General features: G+C 41.9%; 2 protein-coding genes across 2 annotated transcripts; both read right to left on the minus strand.

The window, feature by feature from the left end:
* Nucleotides 1–761: 761 nt before the first annotated feature.
* On the minus strand, nucleotides 762–10,053 carry GABARAPL1 (GABA type A receptor associated protein like 1). The gene is made up of 4 exons (XM_015874047.2): nucleotides 9,825–10,053; nucleotides 5,923–6,001; nucleotides 4,850–4,968; nucleotides 762–3,750 (listed from the first exon to the last, which is right to left on the minus strand). The coding sequence occupies exons 1-4, from the start codon at nucleotides 9,912–9,914 to the stop codon at nucleotides 3,685–3,687; spliced, it is 354 nt and encodes a 117-aa protein (XP_015729533.1). The 5' UTR covers nucleotides 9,915–10,053; the 3' UTR covers nucleotides 762–3,684.
* Nucleotides 10,054–14,748: 4,695 nt separating this feature from the next.
* Nucleotides 14,749–19,104, minus strand: TMEM52B (transmembrane protein 52B). Its single transcript, XM_015874092.2, has 5 exons — nucleotides 18,391–19,104; nucleotides 17,796–17,839; nucleotides 16,819–16,857; nucleotides 16,154–16,323; nucleotides 14,749–15,700 (listed from the first exon to the last, which is right to left on the minus strand). Exons 1-5 carry the CDS (start codon nucleotides 18,436–18,438, stop codon nucleotides 15,450–15,452), a joined length of 552 nt encoding a protein of 183 aa, XP_015729578.1. The 5' UTR covers nucleotides 18,439–19,104; the 3' UTR covers nucleotides 14,749–15,449.
* Nucleotides 19,105–25,294: the final 6,190 nt, after the last annotated feature.

Raw genomic sequence — 25,294 nt, forward strand, 5'->3', positions numbered from 1 at the left:
TGCAAAGCTACCCACCGGAACCTCCCCATACCTTCTGCCCACAGCCTGGAGCCTCATCTCAATCCTGAGCCATCGCAGGGCAGCAAGAAACAGTGGTACCCTGAAGGACAGGGAGGTAGGAGGGGCCCACATGGCCAGCTCAGGGCAAAACCTGTCCTACAGCACTACACTGCAGGTACAGGGCTGGTCCAGAGTAGTAGCTAGGCCCAGTCACCAGCCCAGTCCATAAGGCTCATCACAGTGATGAGGCAGGCCCATGATGAAGACAGGAAGCACGTCTACAGGCAAGGCTCAGGATCAGACTGAGTGATGGCTAAACAAGATCAAAAGGACGGCGAAGTGCTGGGGCCATGCTGGGCCATGGATGTGCCTAGATCAGGCACAAATGGCTGGGCAAGGCTTTGGAAAGCTGGAGTCTGGCCTTGCTGCGACCTTGCAGCCTGTGGGGCTGACTTGGTGTCCTCAGTTGGTTGGGGAGCCCTGGGGGTAGGTAGCTCAGGCTGGTTGTGCTCAGAGCCCATCAGCTAGCTAGGACTGCACAAGGCCTAAAAATGTCGGAGAATGTCTCTGCACACCCACTGTATTCCTTAAGACCTTCTTACATGGTCTACGTCTAAATAAAGTTGACACGATTGGCACGGCAAGACAGAAAAGTGTGTGCGTGTGACAATATAACAAAAACAAAACAAAAGGAGAGGTCTGACTTATAGACAGGACAGAAGAAATCTAGAGTTCTACATAAACATAGCAGCAAGAAGTTCTGACAAAGCAGCCCCAGTTAGTCAGGCTCTTTATTTACAAGCACACATGGTGATAAGTACTACAGTCAATCATATTTTGGGCCAATCCTGTGATTTTCAAATGCATCTTTATTGGCTGGTTGATTGAGCTTAAGTAGTATGAATTTTTAAAAGAACCTGCAGCTAATCAACACAAAAAAAGAACTACCGTCATTATTTTGTACAATATTAGTCTAGCACAAAAACAGAAGTAAATGCCACAATTCAATTAAAAGAAACATAAAATAACTAATGTTAAAGTGTAAATTCCAAAGGTCGCAAACAGCTGAGATAAGTCCCATTCTTTTTACTTATAAACCCTGCAGCAGGAGGGGAAAAGAGGTCTGAACACAAAAAACACAACCCAGATTCCAACTCTTTCTCTCTTGAGCGTGCCTAAGCACAAGTTAGTTTGAGACAACACACAATCACATGCTTAGCAGCAAACACGTGAGCAAGTGGGACAATGGCAAAGGGCTGTATATGATCTGCTCCCATCTTCTCTTTTACCATAAAGAGCCTTCTGAATCTGTTCTCTACTTCAGAACATTCAGAGATTCCTAAAAGAGTAGACTGATGTGGATTCGCACCCCAAGGATATTAACAGAGTGTGATTGAAGGAGAGTGGTCCAGTAAAAGAGGAAGTTATGTAAGCTTGAAGTAAATAAAAGTCCTCCAAATGTATTTATTCCAGATGAACCTGATAGAACAGCAAACCTGAAATTCAGGATGAAAAACGCCTGTAGAAACCCACCACTTAATCCTTTATTCTCCCACTTCATCCTTTATTCCCCCATTTTCTGTCTCCTTTTTTGACCATCTTGCCTAGATTCCTTGCTCCCTTTTCTCCCATTCATTTGCTACTTACTGTACCACACAGGCAGTGACTCTCCTGCACTACACTGCATCCCTGTCCTTCACACGGCTGTATTAATGACTTCTGCTTCACACACCCAGCCTCATTTTCCATCTTCTATACCCCAGTGGATCAAGTCAGAAAAGGCTGCAAACTAATCTCCTGTCTCCCACAGTCATAGAAGCACTCATCTTGATCTATCATCTTTGAGGAATGCAGAAAACTGGGTTCTAATTTCTTCAGGTAAATACAGTAAACACCCTCAGCTTATTTTGGACTCTGCCAGTCTCCTTCATCTTTCTCATCTTTTCCTCCCTCTTGATCTACCCCCTAAATATAGGAATGCTTGCAGTAATTCAGGTCCAGTTATTCGATCTTTAGATAAAACCAATGAACATCCCTGAAAGTCAGCTCGCTCCCTAGACCACGGCCCCTCATCTGAGTTATGACAACTATGGGAAAATCTGCTGTTTGTGCCACCAGGAAGTAACTGCTTTGAGATGACAGCATAAGGTTTGCACAGGACAGCATCTATCTGGTAACTTCCATAGAACCATAAAATGACCTGGGTTAGAAGAGACCTCCAGATCATCAAGCTACAACTCCCCTGCCATAAGCAGGTTTGCCAACTGCTAGATCAACTACTAGGTCAGGTTGTTCAGGGCCCTAACCAACCTGGCCTTGAACACCTTCAAAGACGGGGCATACACAACCCTGGCTTAAAATAAAGTAAAAAACGTCAACAAAAAAATCAAAGCAAAAACCTACAGAAAATCTTTTCCCCTTCCTCTTCATGTCTAAAAGCACCTCTCATGTCAAAGAGTGGCACTGCTGTCCAGTCACAAAAAGCAAAAGACATATGGGAGGGACTGATCTCTTCTGCTTATGTGGATGGTGAAAGATCTATACAGGGATGAGACATGGAAGGGAGGGCTAAACTCAAAAAGATTTCTGCCAACTTCAAATCTGCAGGAGATTGGTGCAAGGACAACGCTGAGTTCACTAGTAACAAGACCACCACTAGTTAACTGTATTAATGCACTACTAGGGAGACTAAGCTTAGACAGCAAGAAAAGCTCTCCCTTGTAGGTTAGCTAGAAACTGGAACAGGCTATCTAAGCAGTCTCCAGGGTCCGCCTAAATGAATGTCTCCAAGAACAAGTTGGATGAATAGCTATGGACATGATCAGTATTACTCAATCCTGCCTCAGTGCTGAAGTGGGCTAGTTGCTCTCCTGAGGTCCTTCTTTAGGAGTTCAGAGGTTATCTTCACTGAAAAGAACAAAAGAGTTGTCTTAAATTGTTCTGTTCAGCACTTGCAATTAAAAGAAAAAAGGAAAAAATATGCCTCCCTTCTCTCCCCCATCCTCTCCATCTCTGTATCTCACAGCTGAGAAGTTCCCAGCCCTCAGAATTAATTGGGGGCTGGGAGTAAATGCATTCTAAAATGATGGAAGCAACAGGAAATACAGTAGTCTTGGAACACTTCACATACAGCAGCTAGAGTGAGGACTATCAGCACAGGACAGCCTTGTATGGTCAGGGTGAAATATTTCACAGCTTACTGAATGCTCATAGGTATGCAGCCCGTGCCATGGGTAAGGTGCGACAAGATCAGTGTACAGGTTCCAGGCATGCCTTCCACATCCAATGGAAAGGTTACATGTGAACAACCATTTCCCTCCTGTTCATTCACTCTCCAGGAGCTCCACTACACTGGCTTGTCTAGCAGCCTCCAGTACCAGCTAGCAACTTCCAGCTGCATAAGGGAAGAGTACAAACAAGTGGATTCTCCCATTCCTCAACAAAGAACCTCTTGTTAGCCTATCAGTTCACCGTTTCATTTACGGTCCCCCCACCCTCCCTCCCCTCAATTTAAAAATAATGGTTATAATTAACATATGAAAGATGATGGCATTGTGCACGTGGTTAACTTCCAGTTCTCTTCCCCTCTTCTCAAGCATTCTTCTTCCTCCTCTTCAACACCCTCCCCCTACCCCCAGTCAGTTCCATCAGTCCATCTCGCCTGCATGCCTGGGGGACTGCTGCTCACTTGCCATAGACACTCTCATCACTGTAGGCCACATAGAGAAAATAGTCCTCCTCGTGGTTATCCTGCAAGGGCAGAAAGGAAAGAAGCATCAATCCATAGCCCTATAGCTCTTTATTACAGATGAAAAAATCCAACAACGAAATCACTGTAGCCTTTCCCTTGTAATCTTTCCCTTTATACTGATAGCTTCACATCCTCCTATTAGAATGCATACAGAAGCGCTCTCTACCCACAGCCCAACCTCTAAATTTAGACATGTCATATTTTTGGATACACTGGATTTACTAGAAAAGATAACATGCTGCAAATATGCAACAGAAACAGCTCTGACTGTTGCAGGCTACACAGCAGAATGTCAGCACTGATATGGCCTTAAGATCAGGAGGAGTGACTTGGGAGTGCTCTAACATTAAAAACAATCTCTGCATACTTTGGTATTTGATAAACGTTGTTACGTTTGTCATATTTCAGAACACCTTACCAAATGGCTGTAATTCTAGTCCTGTTTTATATATGGGTAGTAAAGCTGAGATGTTAAATGATTAAATGGATACAAAAAGTCTGCAGAATGCCAGAAAGAGGGTCTTGATCTCAGCTTTAGATGGTTAGATGTACTTCTTCCTACATAACCAGATTTGATTATATTAATCTTACATCTTCCTTAGTCCACATATACAAATTATCCAGTCATTGTCAAAAAGCGCTAGGTCAAATAAGGCTTGCAGCACCAAACTGGAGCTCTTCTATTAAAAACCACAAGCACAGCCAAAGGATAAATCAAGGATAAATCAATCCAGGCTGTGAAACAACCATGATATAATTAATGCCCATATAACAAGAGGAATATTCCTCTGATGGGCACAGAATATTCCTTCAAAGTTAAATGAGTGACACTGCTCAGTAGAAATACTAGCAAGCAATGTTCACAATGTCCTTATACAGTACAAGCCAGGAAAAAGTAATTATTAGGCTCCTCATAACTGCAGAATGAACCTTTCCAAAAGAGAAGATGGAATGCAGCCTCGACCAAAGGGGTCTACATTCAGGTATCTGTGGCCAAGCTGCAGCTACCATCAGCTGAGTAAAGCTCAGATGTACTTCAATGAGGATATGCATTCTTCTGGACACTTGAACAAAAAGAGAAAGATAGGTCAGACCTACCTCATACAGCTGACCCATGGTAGCACTTGTGGGAGGGATGGTATTATTGACAAAGAAGAATAGTGCGTCCTCTGGCCTCAGGTGGATCCGCTTTCGGATTAAGAAGTAGAACTGCCCAACTGAAGAGAAACAGAAGAGAATGCCTTACACACAAAGAGAATGTCAAACTAAACATGGCTGTTTTCTTTAGAGAATGAAGTGATGGGAAATCACACACTGTATGTAAAAACTAGGGAAATGGAAGGGGGGGAAAGCAGGTAGTAACCATATTAGCAGCCAACCCACACTGAGCTGACAGTTCCACAAGTTAATCAATACTGCTTCAGGCCATCACATTCTCTAAATCCATACTCCACCTATTATGGTATGAATTGTAGGGATTACTGGGAAGATATCTAACTTGCTTAACCTTTAAACTCGATATGTCAGAAACATGCTAAGAGACTTTTCCCCGTTGTAAATGGGTTGCAATACATGAAAACAAACTGCTTATTTACTTGAGCTATTTTGCACAAGGAAGTATGCTGCAATAAATTACATACTGCAATGGGGGAGGGGGAGGGAAGCAAAAAAGAAAAGCTGTTCCTGTGACTTATTTATGTTCTCAAATGAAAACAAATGTAACCACACAAAAATGTCCACGAACACTCAGAAAAAAACCTCGCGGTCATGACTCCAACCACAGCGGTGGAAAACAATGAGAACGTTTCAAGAACTTGTCTTCCTGCAGCAAGGATACAGCCTGTGGCTACCTGAGCTAAGTCATCAGAGACTGATGATTTCACCACAGCCTGTGATACACAACTCAGTCATTTTCACCACAGCTAGAAATCACACTGACACATGCATATTATTTTAGTCACTGTGACACCTACGATCTCAAAGAATTCTGCATGTTGTAATCCTGACTGTGAGACAGACAGATACAATAAGTACAGCCAGGCAAACCGGGGTAGTGATAAGATGTTGAGCCTGCCTGGATTTTTCATTTTTGGTGACGATCAGATGAACAAAAGTGACTTAATAAGTCCATCTTAATGAAAATCAAGAAGAACGGAGGCAGACTTTGTTACCTGTGAGGTCAGAAGGCACAAGGTACTTCCTTTTGTCTAGATCAGGTACTCTGGCTTTTGGTGCTTTTTCCACAATTACCTGATGAGGTAGAAAGAGAAAGGCTATGGGCATCATTAAAGGAAATGAACAAAAGAAACAGAAGTTGAAGAAGACAATACCCTTTAAGAAAGCTGGTGCTACCAGGCCTTTAGAAATGTCTTTAATCCCTAAGAAATACACAATAGTAAAGAATAGATGGGTCAGAAGACAGCAAATCACTGGCAATATCTGTGCTGGGAGCTCAAGACTTTAACAGTAAGCACAATGAGTTAAAAATGGAAACTGGAATAAGCATAAAAATAAACTGTAATTGCCAAGGGGAAAAAAAAATAAATCAGGTCACCTTGATAGTCTTAAGGCAGGTTAATTTTGTATGAAGGAGCTACCAGGAGGCTACTACACAAACACAAGTCAATTGAGCTGTTTCCAAGTTACAGTTCCAAACTGCCTGACACAAAATCAGCTCCAGTCCCAGTAGTCCCACATCCTAATTTTTACATTCGCTCACAGTGATCTAGAATGAAGCAAAGAATTAAAGGAGAAGTTACAGCTTACTGAAGAAGGTTATTTTCTTCAAATTCACAGTTCTTCAGTAGTTATCTTCTACTCTGAAATTCATATCCCTTAAGGTTATTTCACAGAATGGCTTGGGTTGGAAGGGATCTTTAAGATAACCTAGTTCCAACCTCCCTGCTATAGGCAGGAACATCTCCTACTAGACCAGGTTGCTCAAAGCTCCATCTAGCCTGGCCCTAAAAGCCTCCGGGGAGGGGGCATCCACAACCTCTCTGGGCAGAATGACCTGTTCCAGTGTCTCACCACCCTCACAGTAAAGATTTTCTTCCTAACATCTAGTTTAAATCTATCCTATTCAATTTAAAACCAGCCTCCCTCATCCTGTTGTTCAACATCCTTATAAAATGCCCCTCCCCAGCTTTCCCATAGGCCCCCTTCAGGTACTGGTAGGCCACTGTAAAGGTCCCCCAAGAGCCTTTTCTTCTCCAGGCTGAAGCGACCCATATCTCTCATCCTGTCCTCACAAGAGAGGTGTTCAGGCCCTCTGATCATATGGCCCTCCTCTGGATCTGCTACAACAGTCATTATATGACATAGAAAAGCATAAGTTCAGTAGCTTTAAGGTCAAAGAGATCTTCTGCTACACACAATTTCTTTTTGTTACCAGAGCCAGGCAAAATTCCTATCTCTGAAATAGGAACTATTCCCAAGTGACATGAATATGAAAAGGCTTGGAAACCTTTCCAAAGCTTGGTGACACGTTTCCATGGAAATACTGTGTGCATGTGGAAAGAAAATGCAGCCACTGGTAGGTTTGTTTTTTTTCCTGGTATGTATTTTTGATCAAGTAGAGAGATATATTACATGATTCAATCTATGTGGCTTACTGTTCTTCAGAAACCATTTTGACCTTCCCTGAGACACTGTGAGACTAATTTCTAAGAATCATAGAATTGCTCAGGTTGGAAAAGACCCTGAAGATCATCACATCCAACCGCAGCCTAACCATAGTACCCTAACTCTAACAACCCTCTGCTAAATCATATCCCTGAGTACCACATCCAAACGGCTCTTAAACACATCCAGGGATGGCGATTCAACCACCTCCCTGGGAAGCCAAAATCAGCAGCTGTGTCAGCTGTGCAATAGTAAAGGCTGGACTGTTGTGCTTCGTGTTTCCTTCCTTCTTTGGAAGGAAAATGGTGTTGTCACATCAATGAAACAGTACACCAAAGGAAAAAGACATGATAAGCTTTGTGTATTAACTTGGCATGGCACTTTTTCCAACCAAACACTCCTCGTTCCAGATTCAAGTATCCACAAAGCATGTCACACAGTAGAGATGCTGGCTTGGATACCTGTATACTCTTCTCCATTTAGATGCCTCCAATGCAGCCAAAAGCCCTGAAAATTCTAGGTTTCTTCCTAAAACACAAACGTAGTTTGCTAGTTCAAGAACCTCAACTACTAGGCAACTGAGCTCTTTCACACTAAGTTTGTGTTAGGACATACATTTCCATACAAGATAAAATTGACAAGTGTTGTGAAGGAAAGGTAGTTGCACAACCTCACTACACAGCTTCAGACTGACCAGCAACAGTACTTTGCCTATTTTCTTACCCTGAAACGCTACATGGTAGCATCAAATAAACTGAAGTAGAAAAAAAGCCTTTAGTTTTTGCTTTCAATTTAGAAGATTGGTAAGCAGAACTGTCAGGTAGCAACAGTGACAGGACCAAGCTGACTCAAAAGGATGGCATGTAGCTTAGTCATTAGATAAAGGAAAAGAAGATAGGGGGTACCTTGATTTATGAGGACAAGGTGAGCTCTGAGGATTCTAAACCCCTAGAAAGGATTCAAATTAAATAATCAAGTTTGAGACAGATCTCCCTCTTGCAAAGAGGGAAAAATGGAGGTGTTTTCCTAGATAATCAACTGTAGTAAGTTTCCCTGATAACCCAGGCAAGGTATCTCTTCTAAAGGTTACTTTGCACAGAGAGACAAACTTACAAAGACAATCCAAAGGGCAGATATATTATCTTGATGTCTGTTGCTGCTGGGTGACTGTGGTAACAATGGACTGGGCCAGCATTATAATTTCAGCAAAATGCAGACATATCACAACAGTGAAGTGCCAGCAGCCAATGGGACATTGCTGTCAAGGATCCTACTGTCGTGAAGGGCAGTGACAGAAGTGATTAAATACGTCTGTTGCACTCTGTGCAGCTCTGACAACAAGCCTTCCCCAGCAATCCACACCAGGCCTCTCCAAGCAGTGTTTTCACTTCCCCTTAGCTGCAGCACAGCTCACTTAGTTTGATCCTGTTTTTGTCCATTACACTCTACTAAAGCCCCTCTGTCTTGGCATTTTTACTCCTTGCCAGACCAGGTCTGTTGCTGGGCTCTCCACATAGTTCTTCCAGTCACTTCTATCATGACCTGCTGCATTACCTGCCACTCTCCTGACCAGCTGAGCCTGCTGTGGCCGTCATCTCAAAAGACAGACCTGCATACACTGCATGCTCAATTACTCTCATCCTACAGGGAAAAGCTCAGGTGAAACAGTTCTTTTGCACACTGCACCTCTGGTCACCCCAATCTAGGACAGAACTCTCCAGTGTTACAAAACAAACAAAATAAACCCTAGTGTTACTATTTCTTTTTGCAATTATTGCCACAAATTATAAAGCCAGGAGTTTTCCACTGAGATTCCAGACAGTCCTAAGGACAAGAAAGGAAAGTTCAGCTCGAAAATGATCTTGTTTTCCAAATGATGCTTTTTGGGTGATTAAAGAGTAGGGAAGTAAGACTGGGAATTATTATTGAGCATCCATCTCTTTTTAACTCTCATGCAAAACACAAAGCTGAAAAGAACGGAGCTGGACTACACTGAAAAGCAAGCTCCAAAAAGAAAAAGGTATAAAATAAAAACAAAACATCTGATAACAGCGATTTAGGCCTTTTTTTTTTTCCTTACAGAGAACGCCTGTTTCACACATTCATTGTTCTCCTCCATTTTCCCAGAGCAAGTCGTAAGCTCCTTCCCCACCCTCCAGCCCCACACGCATAGGCTGCCATAATAAGATTAACAGCGTTCTTGCTGTCGAATTACTGCGGATGCCCGAAAAAGACCCCCACACCCACCCACGGACCTTGGCGTAGAACAACAAATACGGTGGCACTAAAGAGAAAGCAATCCGGAATTAATACCGACACGCCAAAGTCATCTTTCCCAATCCCGTTCCTTGCAAAAGAAGCAAAGCAGCAGACGGCAACGACAAGGACAGCAAAGAATGGCGACATTTGCACAGCCAGCCCGAGGGCAGCGCTCGTCCAGCACACTCACAGGGACTCTGTCGGGGTATTTCTTCCTGATTTTCTCCCCTTCTTTTTTCCTGTACTCGAACGGGTGGTCTTCCTTGTACTGGAACTTCATGATGCGACACAACCGAGCCGGCCACTACCGTCCCTCCGTCACCTATGACCGGGCACTCAGCAAACCCTACTACGCCCGCGCAGCGCACGCAAACCCAGCGCAGCGCAGCGCAGCCCCGCACTGTGCTGTTGCGGGACGTCACAGCGACATACCCTCCCCTTCCGGCACTGTCGGCATTGCAGCGGGGTGGGGGCACTGTCTCGTGTGTGTGTGTGTGGGGGGGGGATGTGCTGGGTCTTTGTGTTTACATTCGGTTACTGTGCTTTTCGGGTTACCTAATGGTAACAATTCTAAAAGAAAGATCAAAAAATCCACAAAAACACAGCCACCAAAATAATGTGCGTGACTCAGGGGTTACCCACGCACCACCGTCAGAGGTGTCCCCGTCCAATGAGTCTCTTCTGTACGTGGTTGTGATTGATATAGTGTGCGTGTAGTATTACGGACTGGAAAACGTGTTGTAAAGCTGTTCTGTTTTGACAAGAGACCCTCAGCAAAAGAAACGCAATAATGAAAGCTGAGACCTCCACATGAGGCCAAATTGTCTCCTTCTCTAGGTGTCAAGGATTTCCCCTCTATCCTTCTACAACCCAGTATATATTATTAAAAAGAAGTTAACACCCCGGTATATATCACTAAAAGACAGGTTGCCAAACTTATCTCTATCCAAGGATGAGCAGATGTCCAGAAATAATGGCCAAGTGCTGAGTGAGCAAATGTTACAATTTTAGTACCTATAAATTACTTACAATATGCGTTATCGAGCATGCATCAGTGAAGAAAGTTCATCTAGAGGACAAGTGAGGAAGACCACTGGATGAAGTAAAAGACTGTCAATTGGACTGCCATGATGCTAAAAGGACACTAGACAGTAGAAGAGACCATGGAATAGAAGACTGGAAATCTCATCCATCTCTACCTGTGTTAAGTGTGTGTAAGTTAGTTGTCTCAAGTATAATTGATGAGTATGTACTATCTGTGGAAATATAATGGATGGGGAATCATGTAATCTTGGAAGCACTTATGGTGGAAGACGAAAGATGGATGCTCCATTGCAATGCTCTGTAAGGGCATCGTGACAAAATAGTAAGTAATAAAAATAATATCAGGAGAACAGGATCAGGAAGAAGCCCTGGTCCTTTTCTAGAAATACTCATACACATCTTTTAGACTGCTCCAAGAAATTCGTACTTCAGACATTAATGGTTTCTTTATCCCTATATGCTTATACACATAAGTCTTGCCTGAAGGGAAGGAGTTATCCCAACACTGGGAAGGACCTACTGCAAATCCCCACAGCAGATTTAGGGTGCTAGTTTGTGCTCTCTGCCCTGGAGAGAGCTGTTTATCATATATTGCCCACCACCCACCTTTACACTCTATAGCCCACTGCTTCTTGAATTCAGAGGTAATGCTCTCTCCAAGCCGTGGTGACTGTGATCTCTCATCATGCATGAAGGAGAGATATGGAGGAAGTATATTCACTTAGAAGCAGATATGGTCTGACACTGGCAGGTGATCTTGCCCAGTGAAAACAAACGGGCATGAGACAGAAATCTCAACTACACTTACAAATCAGGTATTTGTACTAGAGCCTGTCACCTTAAAATGCCTTCATAGTGTAAGGTATAAACAGGCATGTTGGATGTGATTTTTCTCACCTGAATAATGGCATCTATTTTTGGAGGGCTAAAATGTGTCCAGGTGTGTCCCCCCACTCTACCTCCAATCCCCCAACAGCCCACCCCCTCCCAGAGAACTCTGGCAGATGTTTTAGTGCTTAAGTAGTTACATCTCCACATGATGCTGTGACCTCCAAGTATATGCCAGATTCTCCTAAGGGTACAGCAACCCACGGTGGGAATGGCATGGATCAGTGTGTCCCAGCCTTCAGTATTTCACATACACGAGGTTAGTACAGGAAGCATCACTGACTTGTTTCTCTCTTTCTCTCTGTCATTAGACATTGGAGCATTTCCCCATAGTTGCTGGTAGTGTCAGAGGATCTCAGAAGGGTGACTCAGTAAGCGAGGCACTGATTTTGTTCAGGCCAGGCGAAAAGGCTGCCTTCATGTCGTAGTGCTTCTCTGTAACACCTACATTTGGCCTCCTTTTTGCTTCCTAGTTGCCTGCCACATAGCAGTTGCTAAATCCCCACATCTGTAGAGACGTAGTGATGCGTTCCTCAAGGACAAAGGAGAGGAGGCAACTGTATACGAGATAACATCTAGCTTGAAATTCTGTAACAAATCAGAGAGTCTTGGTGTTTTCCTCTCCTCTGATGCCAAGACACGACCCACTTCTCCTCCCCACAACAAATCCCACGTGACGATCGCAAATCCCATTGCTGAACTCCAGCCCGCTGACTCAGCCCGGACGCGCCCCGACAAGGTCGTTCCTCCCCCTTCCCGTTCCTCCCATTCGGGGCTGAGTTCGGCTCCGTCTCCTACAGCTCAGTTAAAAAACAACCGCGGTTCTGGCTCCTCGGTGGGCCGGAAGATGATCCATGCGGCAGCAGTGACAAACAACTAAACATCTGACTTATAGTTCTTATTAAAATGTCAACCCATGGGCATGTGACAAACCCCACATTAAGGATCCGCGTGCTGGAGAGAGGAGCTGGAAACTGGATTGGTTGTTTTTCTTTCTCTGAACAAAAGGCACAGGCACAACGTAGTTCATAAGAATTACAGCCACTGCCATTGAACCAGACTGGTGTGTCAGTTTCACAGGCACAACGTCAAATATCCCACCAGTTTTAAGGCTTTGTTCTTTTTCTTTTTAAATGTTAAGAGAAATATTTACAACTAAAATGTGTTTTTGTTTTTGTTTTTTTCATTTATATCTTAAGAATAGCACGTATTTTATGAGGGCTGTTCTATGATGTTGACCCATAACATCAGAGGCGGATGTTAGTGGTATGACAGTGGAAGTGAAACCTTCCCACCAATATTACAAACAGTGTTACTGTGCTCTTTGTATCAGCTGTAATTTCTATGGAAATAAATAGGAGGTGTTACTTTTGGAGCAACCTATGCGGCCCAAGACAATTTATCTTCACTGACTGCAGCCCAGGCAAGCCAAAAGCTTTGACACCCATGAAATCTAGTGTCTGTTTGTCTGCTTTTACTTTTATTTCCCCCTAGTCTGGTACTTTATTATATCCCGTGGGCTTCAAGCATCTGATCAGTTGCAGGAGTATTTTCTCTGAATTCATTCATCTGAAATCCCTGTAGGAAATCCTTAACAAATGAAGCTGTATGCATCGTTACTGTCACGTTCTTTGATCTCTTGCCAGCAAAAGGCCTGTTACGGTCAGTCACACTGAAGCATGAGTCAAATGGAAAAAGACGTGAGCAGACAGCAGTGTATGACAGTTAGGCAATAGGGGCTCTGGTCAAGGGAAATACACTCACATCAGCAGGTAGTACCCAGCTCTCAGTACAAGCAACACATTATGTTTTCCTTGAAATGGAGAGCAGAGATAGCAAAGGTGATGATGTGATGCAGAGGAGGGGGTGGGAATAAAACATATTAAAACTTGCCATTTTTACTGCACATCTTATCAAAATTACAGTGAACTTATTACAAAAACTCTGTTAAAAGAGGCATATAATAGATATATTCTTGTGTTACTGGGTTTGGGAAGAAATCCAGCAGCGGGATTGCTCCCCTGTGGAGAACGACCGCCATCTTCTGTTAAATGTGAGCACAGCTCAAGAGTTGGCCGGCTGAGTTCAAAAGGAAAAAAGGGGTGGACACAATGCGGGAATGGTATGTTCCGAATGGAAACGTTAGCGAAGGCTTCCGAGAAATTTCTGGTCTTAAAAGGGTTAGACACGTTTTCAGCAAATGTCTCAGCTTGTTTCAGGACTTTACCGTGAAGTAAACAAGAGCCTCCCAGGAAATGTTCTGCAGCGTGATAGGGACGTCAGGCCTGAACTCCACAGATCAGCTGATGAAATAGGTCACACAAGCTGGATGTTTCACAAACAGTTATTATCATGTCAAGTACTGTGTAGCAGAAGAGACATAACCTTATATGTCGCTTATTTATTTTATTCAAGTTTATCATCTGTTACTGATGGAATTAGCGCATGACTAAGCAATTCAGGGGGAAAAAATGGTGAACTAGAGAAGTGAGACCTGCATTAAATTATTTACTTGGATACAAAATTTCTGTGACCAGACAAAGTCTGGGACGTGATCAAAGATCTTTTAGTTGTTCAATTCTGCCTTATGCTACCCCTGGAGATATCTTACCAACACTCCTTTCTAGATCCCTTGATGATTATAATCAGCATTTACATTCCTAAGCATATTTGGCAACTTGCTCCTTTCTCTCTTTTCTACAAAGTGGCTGTATTCTTCCATATTTCACAAGGAGTGTTGTGAACAACAACATATCTGTGGGGCTTGGGATACAATAGTAGGAAGAGCTGTGCCATCACTTCAGATAGATGTTCAGTCTGTGACCTGTGCATTCACATCAGCATTAACAGATAAAGTAACTATTAACTAAAGTATTAAAATAAAATAAATAACGACTGCTTATTGTTTTGTATTTGATGTTATTCTCCTTTTAATGTTTTCAGTTGCAGAACCTGGGGTACAGGCAACACCAATGTAATTCAGCTGTCACTTGGTCATGAGTATCCAATTTAGCCCATAACAGTGCTCATCCAAGCAGTTTGATGAATATTTATTCATGATTAATCATATCTCCATGGATCAGGAAAGACTCAAAAATTATTTATATCTGAGAAATGGCTTAAATGTTTTAAATCATCTGATTTTGACACAGTGGTAGGAATAATTAATAAGTGATACAATATGAAGGCAAAACATAATTAAGCTTTATTTTAATGATAGAGTTCTTTCTTCTCCTATTGTTTTATTTGTTATTGCACACATCATAGCTTCAATTCAAATACCAGAGCTTATAACTGCTATTTCAGAATTGCTATATATTAAATTCAAGAGTACTCCTATATATCCTGTAGAGCATGTAGGAAACTGTAAATACTACTATGCTCTCTCGCTTATGTGCAGATTGTGTACATGTAGCCTCCTTTAATTTACTGTGTATGGTTGGCGCTGTCCTGGAGTTTGGTTTTAATATTGGTTGTAAGACCTCTTCATATTGTTTTTCCTGCTCTGAAAACCTCTGCCATCCCCAGGAAATTTAGGCTGGCAGCAATCAGAATGAGGTAGCATTTCCCTGTGGGTATCCAGCACCAACCTGCAAGGCTCAGTACTTTGATCCTGCTGCCAGCTCATATGTGCAATCTGTGAATCTGGTAATGTGTATGTATAATAAGTGGATCCAGGGATTGCCAGTGGTCAGTTATCTCAAGGTGTGAAAAAGAGCTATCCAAATACACTGCATATAGAGCCATCTGGAATTATAGTCTCTTTTTTTCCCCTTTCTCATTAGATTTAGGAGGTTAATCTGATGTTCCTAAACCTGACCACAAGAACTACTCTCAGAATGTCACTATTCTATATTTTACTGCCATTCAGTAAATGTAAGCACTACTGTCCTGCAAGGACTGGCTGTGCATCCTTGTCCTCGGCAGATGTCTGCAGTTTTTCTTTTGTTGCTGGATCCAGGTCTAGCACTTTCTGTCCTGCCCTGGCAACGGTGAACCTGCTTGTGTGTAGAGCTTCCTCGTAGACCGGAGGGGTGTCTGATGCTGTGAGGGGTGGCGTGCCCTGCACAGCGTTGTGGGAGTGTGCCACTGCTAGTATCCTCCTGGCAGCTGGCCCAAATACCGAATGGAGAGCTGAAAGGGAGGAGAAAGAAGCTATTTGTCTCATCCTGAAAGCACCGTACAATTAAAGTGGGACAGGTATATTTGCAGTGCATGAGCTTTTCTCTCCCCGTGGCCTGAATGTTTCCCTGCCCCTTAGTCCTCCCCTAAAGAGAGGAATGAAGCTCCATCAGCAATATTCCATAATTACTCCTTTCTCTCATGCCATCAAGGATCTCGTAGGTGCCCTTAGTCCATGCAGACATGTCTTACAAACAGTTCACCATCTGACCATATTTGTTATATAAGGCCTGGTGAGTACCTTAATTTATAGTATTTACAGATGCCACATTCCTAGCACCCTGCCTGGGACATCCCTCTGCCAGACCACTGAGGGACTTGATATGCCTCAATCTAGACATTTTATGGTGCAACCCCCACATCAGGGTGTGCTGAGGTACCCAGTATCTGACAAAGCCAACTCACAGGTAATGGTGCTCTGGAGTGTGCTGTCATGATCAAAAGCAATGACAGTGACCTCATAGGGTCGAGGACCTGATTCCTCCCCATTCTGACGGCAGTGAGTGAAACAGCATCTCATGCAGACAGAAACCAAGCCGCACAGCAGCAGCAGTCCACCAATCACAACCACCAGCCTGGAAGAAGAGAGAAAACTGAATACGGACAAAAAGATTTTTTTTGGAGGGGGCATATTAAAATCTTTCGTTGCTTAAGGCATAGCTAATGTCAAAGCTAGACACAACAATTTGCAGCCTTTTTCAATAAGAGTTTGATAGCCTCCAGAGAAGGGGATGCCACGTCCCTTTCAGGCACCAGTTTCTGTGTGACATTCCCTTGAGGTAAGCATTTTTTCCTTGTCTTCATGACATGAAGGCTTTATTAATATTATACTTACAAGTATAATGAAATTTAAAAAATAAATAAATGCCTGTGATGGCAATTCAGTGTTTGCCAAAGACAACACAGTGGATGAGGGGCTGCATTGCTACTGTAGAGCATTACAAGGCATAGAGGGGAAGCGGGGAGTAGCACCACACTTGAATGAGTTACAAGATCCCGTTTAATCCCACTATTTGTGGCTAGAATTGCCCGGTGATGCACATATTTTAAGTAATCATATGCCATCTTACCAAATATACCACAGACGGATCCACTCTGTACCTGAACAGCTGAGGAGAAAAAATAGTCAGACATAGAACAAAATAGGAAGATCTCCCACTGCATTCTCTTCAAGCTCCCCTTACACTCCTCACTTAACCTCCAGCTTGTAAATGGCACAAAACATGAGACCCGCAGTAATTTGTATAGGAGACAGTTGTCCAATCCCATTGATCTCCCTGTTAGAGGTGAGTTCTTTTATTTATTAAATGTTAACCTAATATTTGTGCTTAACCAAGTCTATTTTCACACCTTAGGGATCTATATCATGTAATTTCTAAGCTTTCTTACTTTAACATATTTTTTCACCATTTAGTCTGTCAAATACTATTGTTTTACTTTTTGTGGTTGTTTTTTTTCCCCTGTATTTCTTTTTGATTTCTTTCTGGCCCTATATTGTGAGCGCATTCTGGATGCTGTGTTGTATATTTCTTTCAGTCAGCAGACCTTGCCTGTGTATTTTTTAAACACATTTCTTTTATCAAAACAGAAGCTTCTTTTTATTTTTATTTTTTAAGAACAGGTAGAGTAGTAGATAGTAGATAGATAGTAAAATAGATAGAGTAGTTCAGTTGGAAGGCCCCCCCAAAGATCATGTAGTCCAACTGTCTGACCTCTTCGTGATAAACCAAAACTTAAAACATATTAATGAAGGCAATGTTCAAAGGCCTCTTGAATGCTGTCTGACATCAACTACAAAATTACTCCAGAATGCTCTTAATCATAACAGTTATCCAAACAGGAAGCAGAAATGGTACTGCAGGATCAGTGTGTTGAATAGGTAGCAATCAAAGCAATTCACCTCAAAAGCAAGGGACATCTTATCTAAATTTTCAACAGTCACGATGTAAATAAGCTTTTCTGGAAAATGTCTGTCCCCGTGTCATAACAGCTGTGTCTTTACCTTTCATGGTTTTCTTAGAAGAGTGCAATACCTACAAATACTCACAATTCAGCATTGAGACACCCTTCTTCACTTCTTACTTTGGGGAACTAGAAGGAGCAAAACAAGATATTCAGCCTTAATCTCAGTTACATAGAATTTTACCAGTCTGAATTTCCTATGAAAAGGATTTTCTGTTATCTTTAATAATTTTCTTGTATATTCTGATCTAGATTTGAAGTTACTGTGATACCAACCACATTTTCACATCTTAACTTCACATAGTCAACAAAATCCCACTCAACATTATTCGCAGTGAAGACCCCAATTTCCTTCACACTGATCATAACTTTCTCTTTCCCCACCAAAAACTGTCATGCTACAGATATAAATCATTCTTGATGCTCAAAGATTTGAAGCCCTAAAAACTCCTGCTACATATTACACTCCTACCCTTCTCATTCTGCCTTGGTACCTTGATTGCTGTGTTACCATCCCAGGAACTGCAGCAAGTATTGTCTTCTCCATGCTTACCCTTGCTATGCCCAACTCTTTCTAGTATTGCAGAAATTCCTGTTATCATCATTTGCTAACACTCCTGCAGCTTTCTCACGTAACTCCACAATACAGACTGTGTTAAAAAGAATTTGATGTGACTTACCCATAAGAAACATCCTAAAACAAAGCAGAAAAAGACTGAGTTATGCATCCCTATTGGGTGGATCTGTGGCCTTTTGCTGTCCCAAGCTACTCGATATCTTTCTTCCTTCCTAGCTTCTGTTCATCCTCTCCAGTCCACTGATTAGGAGAAGGAGCAGATTCCTTCTTGTGTGTTGAATCCCATCTCTTCTTCCCACATTAGTTCTTTCTGTCTGCCTCTGGGTCTGTCCCTGGTCTCTGCCCTTGAAGTTTTAGCTTTCCTCTTCTTGCTCTTTGTCACTGACGGCTCCTGTTTGTTTCTGCCTGTTTCCTTTGGTTATTTTCTTGGTATATTTTGTTCCCTCTTTTGAAGGGATCTCTAAAACCTTCCAGTCAGATCAGGAGAAAAGTGGTGGCCACGAGTTTGTTCTTTAGATGTTGAACTAGCACAGTGAAGGGCATCAAGAGATCACTGCAGACCTAACCCTGCCCCTCTATGAGCAGAAAGGGTCTGAGTTTGTTCATTCCAAATTACTCTTTTCCCCTCCCCCTACCCTGAGGGTGAGTGGGTTGAAGGTCATGTTTCTGACCTGTTTAATTGGAGGTCAGATTATTCTCCCTCCTCCAAGACCTTTTCTGCCCCTTCACTCACGTTGTCCTAATTCTGTAGGTTCAATCTACCAAAACTGGCCATGTGATCAACATCTAGAGTATGTTACAGGTGGGATATTCCTGCTGAAATGAAAGTGTTTGCAATATAATATGTAATTCTATACTGAATGATGTATGTACGCCCATATACAGTGCCTATTGTGTACTCAATTTTAAGGCTCCGCCACCAGTCTCCTTCTATGGTAGTCCTACAACAACCACTCTGCTCGCTTCTCTCTCATAGGTCCCAGACCTGAGTGTTCTGTGGGGTCAGACAAATCCCCTCAGATGCTGCACTATGTAGGGGACCCATGCTGATTCTCTTATCATGGATTCTATGTATATAACCAGCAGCCAATGAGAACATTCAATTCAACAATCCAATAGGTCTCTTTCATTTATAGAACTGTTCTGTATTTCTGTTACTTCTCATGATTACTCAGAATAGTGCTTTTTAAAACATGTGTTCTCTTTCTCTTTTGAATAGCTAAGATAAAAAAAAAATGCTCTTTAATAGTGTGTTACTATTCATGTTTGGGAGCTGCCTGAGACTGGTGTATATGTTAAAGGCAGGATAGCATCTACAGAGACATGTTGCTTAACATTGCAATCACTTTAATCTAGTGAATCATTAGCCGTGTTGATGCATTCTAGAGTTGCAGAGCAGAACCAATGGGTTCACGAATGTTACATATTCTCACAAGGAGGCTAAAAACCATTTACCATTCTCTATTTATAAAAGTAGTGGTGCAGTGTAAACATGCATTAGCACGAGTTGGGTTATTTTATTTTCTTTTTCTTTTTTTCACACTCTCATTTCTTTTTGTTTCAAAACTATACTGAAAGATTTCTGTGTTTTGGTAGGTAGATAAGAAACAGAAGCATGAGTGATTGGCTTTGTATCGATGTGGCATATGGATAATTTTCTTTTATCTCCTTCTTCTTAAATTCTCTTGTGTAGCATAGGAATTCCAGGAGAAAATATTTCTGCCCTTAAAAGAGGAGTTGGAGACAGATGGTCTTTAAGGTCTTTTTCAACTCAAACAATGTTTCTATGATTCTATGACTTATAAAAGAAAAAACAAACAAAAAAACCTGAATAATGTAAAATAGCTTTTCTTGTATGTACAGCCTTTAAGACTGATGGGATTCAATGCAGAAAAGAAGTGCAGATTATCCATGTTTTTCGGGGGATTGTTCTCATGATTCAACAGATTGCCATGAGTTTTTTTAGCTGAAAATCAGAGTTTCAAATGCTAGAAAAACCAAATTGAAAAAATATCAGGTAAAATGATTAAGTAATTCTAAAGAAACAGTATCAGTGCAGTATGAAGTAACCCTTCCAAAAGCATAACTCAATCTTGTTAAGTTTTAGTGATGATTCTGTTTCTATTTATATGATATTGCCATTAATACTGTGCTTCCAGTAATTTATCTGCTGCCCTGCTAGCCTGCTATCCAATGATTATTTAAATTTCTTCACTGTCTCTTGTTATTTTGCCTTGGTTATCTCTCTATTTTGTCTCTATTTTATATTGAAGTAAACTTTCTCTTCATATTTTCCCTTACTGCCTTTCAAAAGGTTTTAAAAATGTGATCAGACTCCTACAGACCTGTTAAAACAAACCAAAATATCCCATCACTGAATTTTCACTGTTTTTTACCATTGTTTAAAATCTAAGAGTCAATGCCATAGTAAGCTGTGTGATTTCCATGTATCCTTGGATACCGGTCTAAGCATGTTTGAGTGTGGTAAGAATATGCTTGTGTCTTCTGTCAGCTATCATGTTCTGGTTTTACCAAGGAGTGAAAGAAAGGCTGTTCTTTTATTTATTAGGTAGTACGATCTTAAATGGGTATAAAACTTAAAGCACTGAAAACATGTCACTGTACTGCTCTTGTAGTTTGTTGAGAAATTAATGCTTACTCTTCTATGGAGTGTTACATTATAAAGCCAGCTTGATTAGTCATACCAGATACTTCCCCAGAGGCATTTAGAAATGTAAAATGTAGAACACATCTGGGACTCACAAGGCCCACCCTGATACTTTTGAAGGCGTGGCAAGTCATTACCAAGACTTTTTTAATATTTTATGTTGAATAATGATAATCTGAAAGGATTCTGTTTTTTGCAAAGCAAAAATAGATCTTTATTGAATGAACTATGTGCAAAGAAGCAGAACACTTCTATATTTCATCCTCGTTGCATAAGAGTTATTGTGAGAAGGTATGACAGAAGATCCACAAGCATCATCTTATGGAAGAAAAAGCAAGACACTCCTGGAAATTAGCATTTATTGGTCTATTTGTGTCTGCCCAGATAATGGAGTCTAAGTCACTGTGCCTATTTTTTCCACTTTAAGATAAGTCTGGGACTCTATGCTAGTTGGTGCTCTCCTTTTGTCCCAGAAATTCACACACAGCTGGTGAGACCAGTATTTATGCTGATGCAGTAGTGTCATGTACAATAAATGAGAAACTAGTTAAGTTTTTCCACCATACATCCATGTACCTGAAGTTTGAAAGTACATGGAGCAGCTGTGACTCTGCCTTGGATGCAGTGGCAACCCTAGCAAATGATATTCTGCTCTGCTTCACTAATCATTCTTGCTAGAAGGAAGGAATTATCACATGTCACGTGTAACTGAGCCTAGATTGCTGCTGGGCCTGAGCCAGCCTAGGAGCACAGTGTTGTTCTCTGGTATTTAAATTTTCCACCTGACTCCCCATTAGTTCACTTGATTTTTTCAGTTCACTGCCTTTTACAGTGCAGACATACTTGGAACAACAGTTGAGAAACCTGGATTTGTTCATGTCCCAGTAATGGACAGTGGCTGTGACAAGACCATGAGCTACCCCTTCAGGACAAGCAGGATGTACCCATAAGCAATAAGCAAAGGGGATAAGAATAGTTTCCACTTCATTTTACTTTCAGTCCTCCTTGTCATCTTAGAAAGCGAGACTGGGAAACCATTCTTGCTTGATTTTCTGAACATTAATCACTGCAGAATAAAGCCAGGAAGCAAATGACTCTGCTACTGAAAAACACCAAATAGTTGTTTAGATGTAACCTAAAAGTAACAGCAAGAATAAAACAGAACAAGGCAATTCACCTAACCATTAAGATACGAGGATAGAGATGGTAATTGAGAAAAATACATAACAAATTGCCCTAATATATTACCATCACCCAGATTCAGTCACTGGGGAGCCCTGGTAGCAGCGAGGATTTGGAGAGCTTTTCCCAGCAACTGAGAGTGCGTCCATGCATAGATGAGCTCCTCGTTGCAACCAGGGCATTAATCATCAGAAGACAGATTTTCCTTGAAATCACCAAAATGAGCACAACAGTCCTTTCAGAATTGAAATGTCAGAATCAAATTCAATAGAAACTTTTGTCTTAAATGGTCCTGTCCTAACCTTAAACTTTTTCAGCCATGTCTTAGTAAATATGATTTGATTTGCCCTCACTTAGCATAAACCAGATTAACACTATTGAACTGGTTTACAGTGATAAAAACACAAGGATTTTTATCTGATCACATAAAGAGAAAACAAAGTCCTTAATATTAAATCCTCATAAATCCTCATAAATCCTCATAACTTACGTTGACCTCCCCTTGTAACTTTCCTCAGTGCATTCTTGATGCGAAGGAAGAAAAGGACGAGTTAATACAGGCTCAAATAGGATGCTTAAAGCAAAATGTTGAAATTTGCTGAGGCAGAATAGGGGTGTCAGAGTCTTTCTGAGAACTGGTCCCACCAAGAGCCCTTGATAAATTTGGAGGTGGGGCCCAAGAAAAATGATGTATTTTCAGTAGATAACAGGGCAGCTAAGTCATCTTTAGCTTATAATATTGGCACTAAATTTGCCTGGAAATACCTTAAGAATAACAGAGTAGAAGGATCTGGGATGATAGTTTCACTTTCTGGGGCTGCTGAATTAAAGTGGGAAGATAAAATAGTCACAGGGCAATTGTTATATGTGCCAGAAGCAGGGACCAATTTATTGGGGAGAGATTTAATAGTTAAATTAGGATTGCAGTTGAAAACTTGTGAAACAGGAATAAGGGTTTCAATAAATTTATTAATGGATTATGACAAAGAAATAGATCCAAAGGTGTGGGTGGGAGAAGGAAACTAGAATGGACTTATAACTGCTCTCTTAAAAATAACTGTTTGGGATGGGAGTGAAGCAGTGAAATAGCAACAATATCCCATACCTTTAGAAGGGTCTAAAAGCTGTGGTACAAACACTACTGAAGGATGGTCGTTTGGAGCCTTGTGCGTTGAAATGTAACACTCCAATTTTGCCAGTGTGGAAGGCAGAGGGCATGTCCAGGCCAGCACATCAAAGAAAAACATAAGATAGTCCTCAAGTGCCACCCCGTGGTTCACAATCCCTGTACTCTCAAAATTCTACACGAACGTAAGTAGACCCCAAGGGTCTCTCCCTACCAGTACAGTTCAAAGTCTGCCCTCTAAAGGTCTGGGAGGTTTCCTCCTGACTTCACCAAGGATAGAGAACTCTACCATGTCATGGTCACTCTGTCCAACACAGCTCCCAGCCTTTGTGTCTCCCACCAGTCCTCCTCTGTTTGTGAACAGCAGGTCTAGCAAGGTACCCCCCCTGGTAGGTTCTCTAACCAGCTGCATCAGGAACTTAATTTCCACTCTAGAAACTTCCCAGGCTGCTGTTTCTGTGCTGTATTGTGTTTCCAGCATTTATCAGGGAAGTTGAAGTCCCCCATGAGAACAAGGGCTAGCAATCACACAACTTCTGCCAGCTGCTCATAGAATGCCTCATCTGTCTCTTCATCCTGGTTAGGTGGTCTATAACAGACCCCCACCAGGATGTCAGCCTTGTTGGCCTTCCCCCTGATCCTTACCCACAGAGATTCAACCTTATCATTCCCCAAGCTCAACAACATCAGAACCTTCTTCTGACATTGAAAGCCATGTCACCATTCCTCCTTCCTCCTTGCATATTCCTTCTGAAGAGCTTATAGCCATCCATTGCAGCACTCCAGTTGTGGGAGTGATCCCACCATGTTTCTGTAATGGCAACTAAGTCATAGTTTGCCTGCTGCACAATGGCTTCCAGCTCCTCCTGTTTGTTGCCTGTGGTGTTTGTACTGGTGTTGATACACTTCAGCTGGGCCCCTTGCTTTACCCCCAGTCCCATCATCATTCCTCTAGGTTCATCCCTAGTGGGGTTGTTTTTATCCCTTCCCCCCTTCATATCTAGCTTAAAGCCTTCTCAACGAATCCTACTAGCTCCTGGGTTAAGAACCATTTCCCTCCTTAAGACAGGTGAGACCCATTTGCAGCCATTTGAAGATAGAAAAAAATCACAGATTTTTTGATAGTTTGGGTTGTTTGTGACTGGAAGGGTCATTACATGGCTGTAGTCTCAAGCTCACATTAATTAAACTGGACATGTAGGAATATGTCCCAGCAACAGAGACCTGAATTTGTCTACTGTGGTTATGCATGGGACCAAAATGTATTCAGAACAGGAATGGGCTTGGGATGATACTTCTCAGACAGCCAAATTCATGCTCTATCAGGAGACAAAATACAAATTGGCTGCCAAGTAATTAACGGATCTGCCTATTGTAGATCCACTGAAACTGAAGCTCTTATACTAATGGTATTAGATGTGAAAATCCCAAGAATTGAGATTTCTACCGGTGTATATTGGAATGAAACACATGATGGTGGAGAAACTGTTACAAGGACTTGGAGCAGTTGTTGAAATAATCTAGAGAAAAATAGACAAGGAACTCTGATCATAGTGCACAGTGTCATAGAACGAATGAAGAAAGATGGAGAACACTAGTGGTGGGATACCTTTTTGGAATGGTTGCCCACTGCAACAGGGCTTTTCAACAGGATGCTCCATCCTGTTGTGGTTATTCTTATTTTGTATATAAGCTGCTTGTTCTTGATAAGAGAGAGCCTTATATAGAGTGTCCTCCTATCTCCTTTGAAAAATGAAAAACAACAGATGGGTGATAGACCGTATATGGAATCACACCTTAGCAACCGCGTCGAGTAGGTTGTGTGCCTGAGATGCTCAGTGAGTGCAAGGAGGAAGGCTATATAATGGTACGGATTTCATTGGCAAAGCCTACAGTTTCTCCTTTGCCACAAGAGGGCGCGAGTCCGCCATTCCAATTGTGAATAAACTTTGCTGGTTTACTAACATCCTTGCCTGACTGAAAATGGTTGATTTTTAGTGTTTCTCACAGGGCTCTGCCTGCGTGGTAGCT

The sequence above is a fragment of the Coturnix japonica genome, chromosome 1 (genome assembly GCF_001577835.2).
Source record: "Coturnix japonica isolate 7356 chromosome 1, Coturnix japonica 2.1, whole genome shotgun sequence".
Lineage (NCBI taxonomy): Eukaryota > Metazoa > Chordata > Aves > Galliformes > Phasianidae > Coturnix > Coturnix japonica.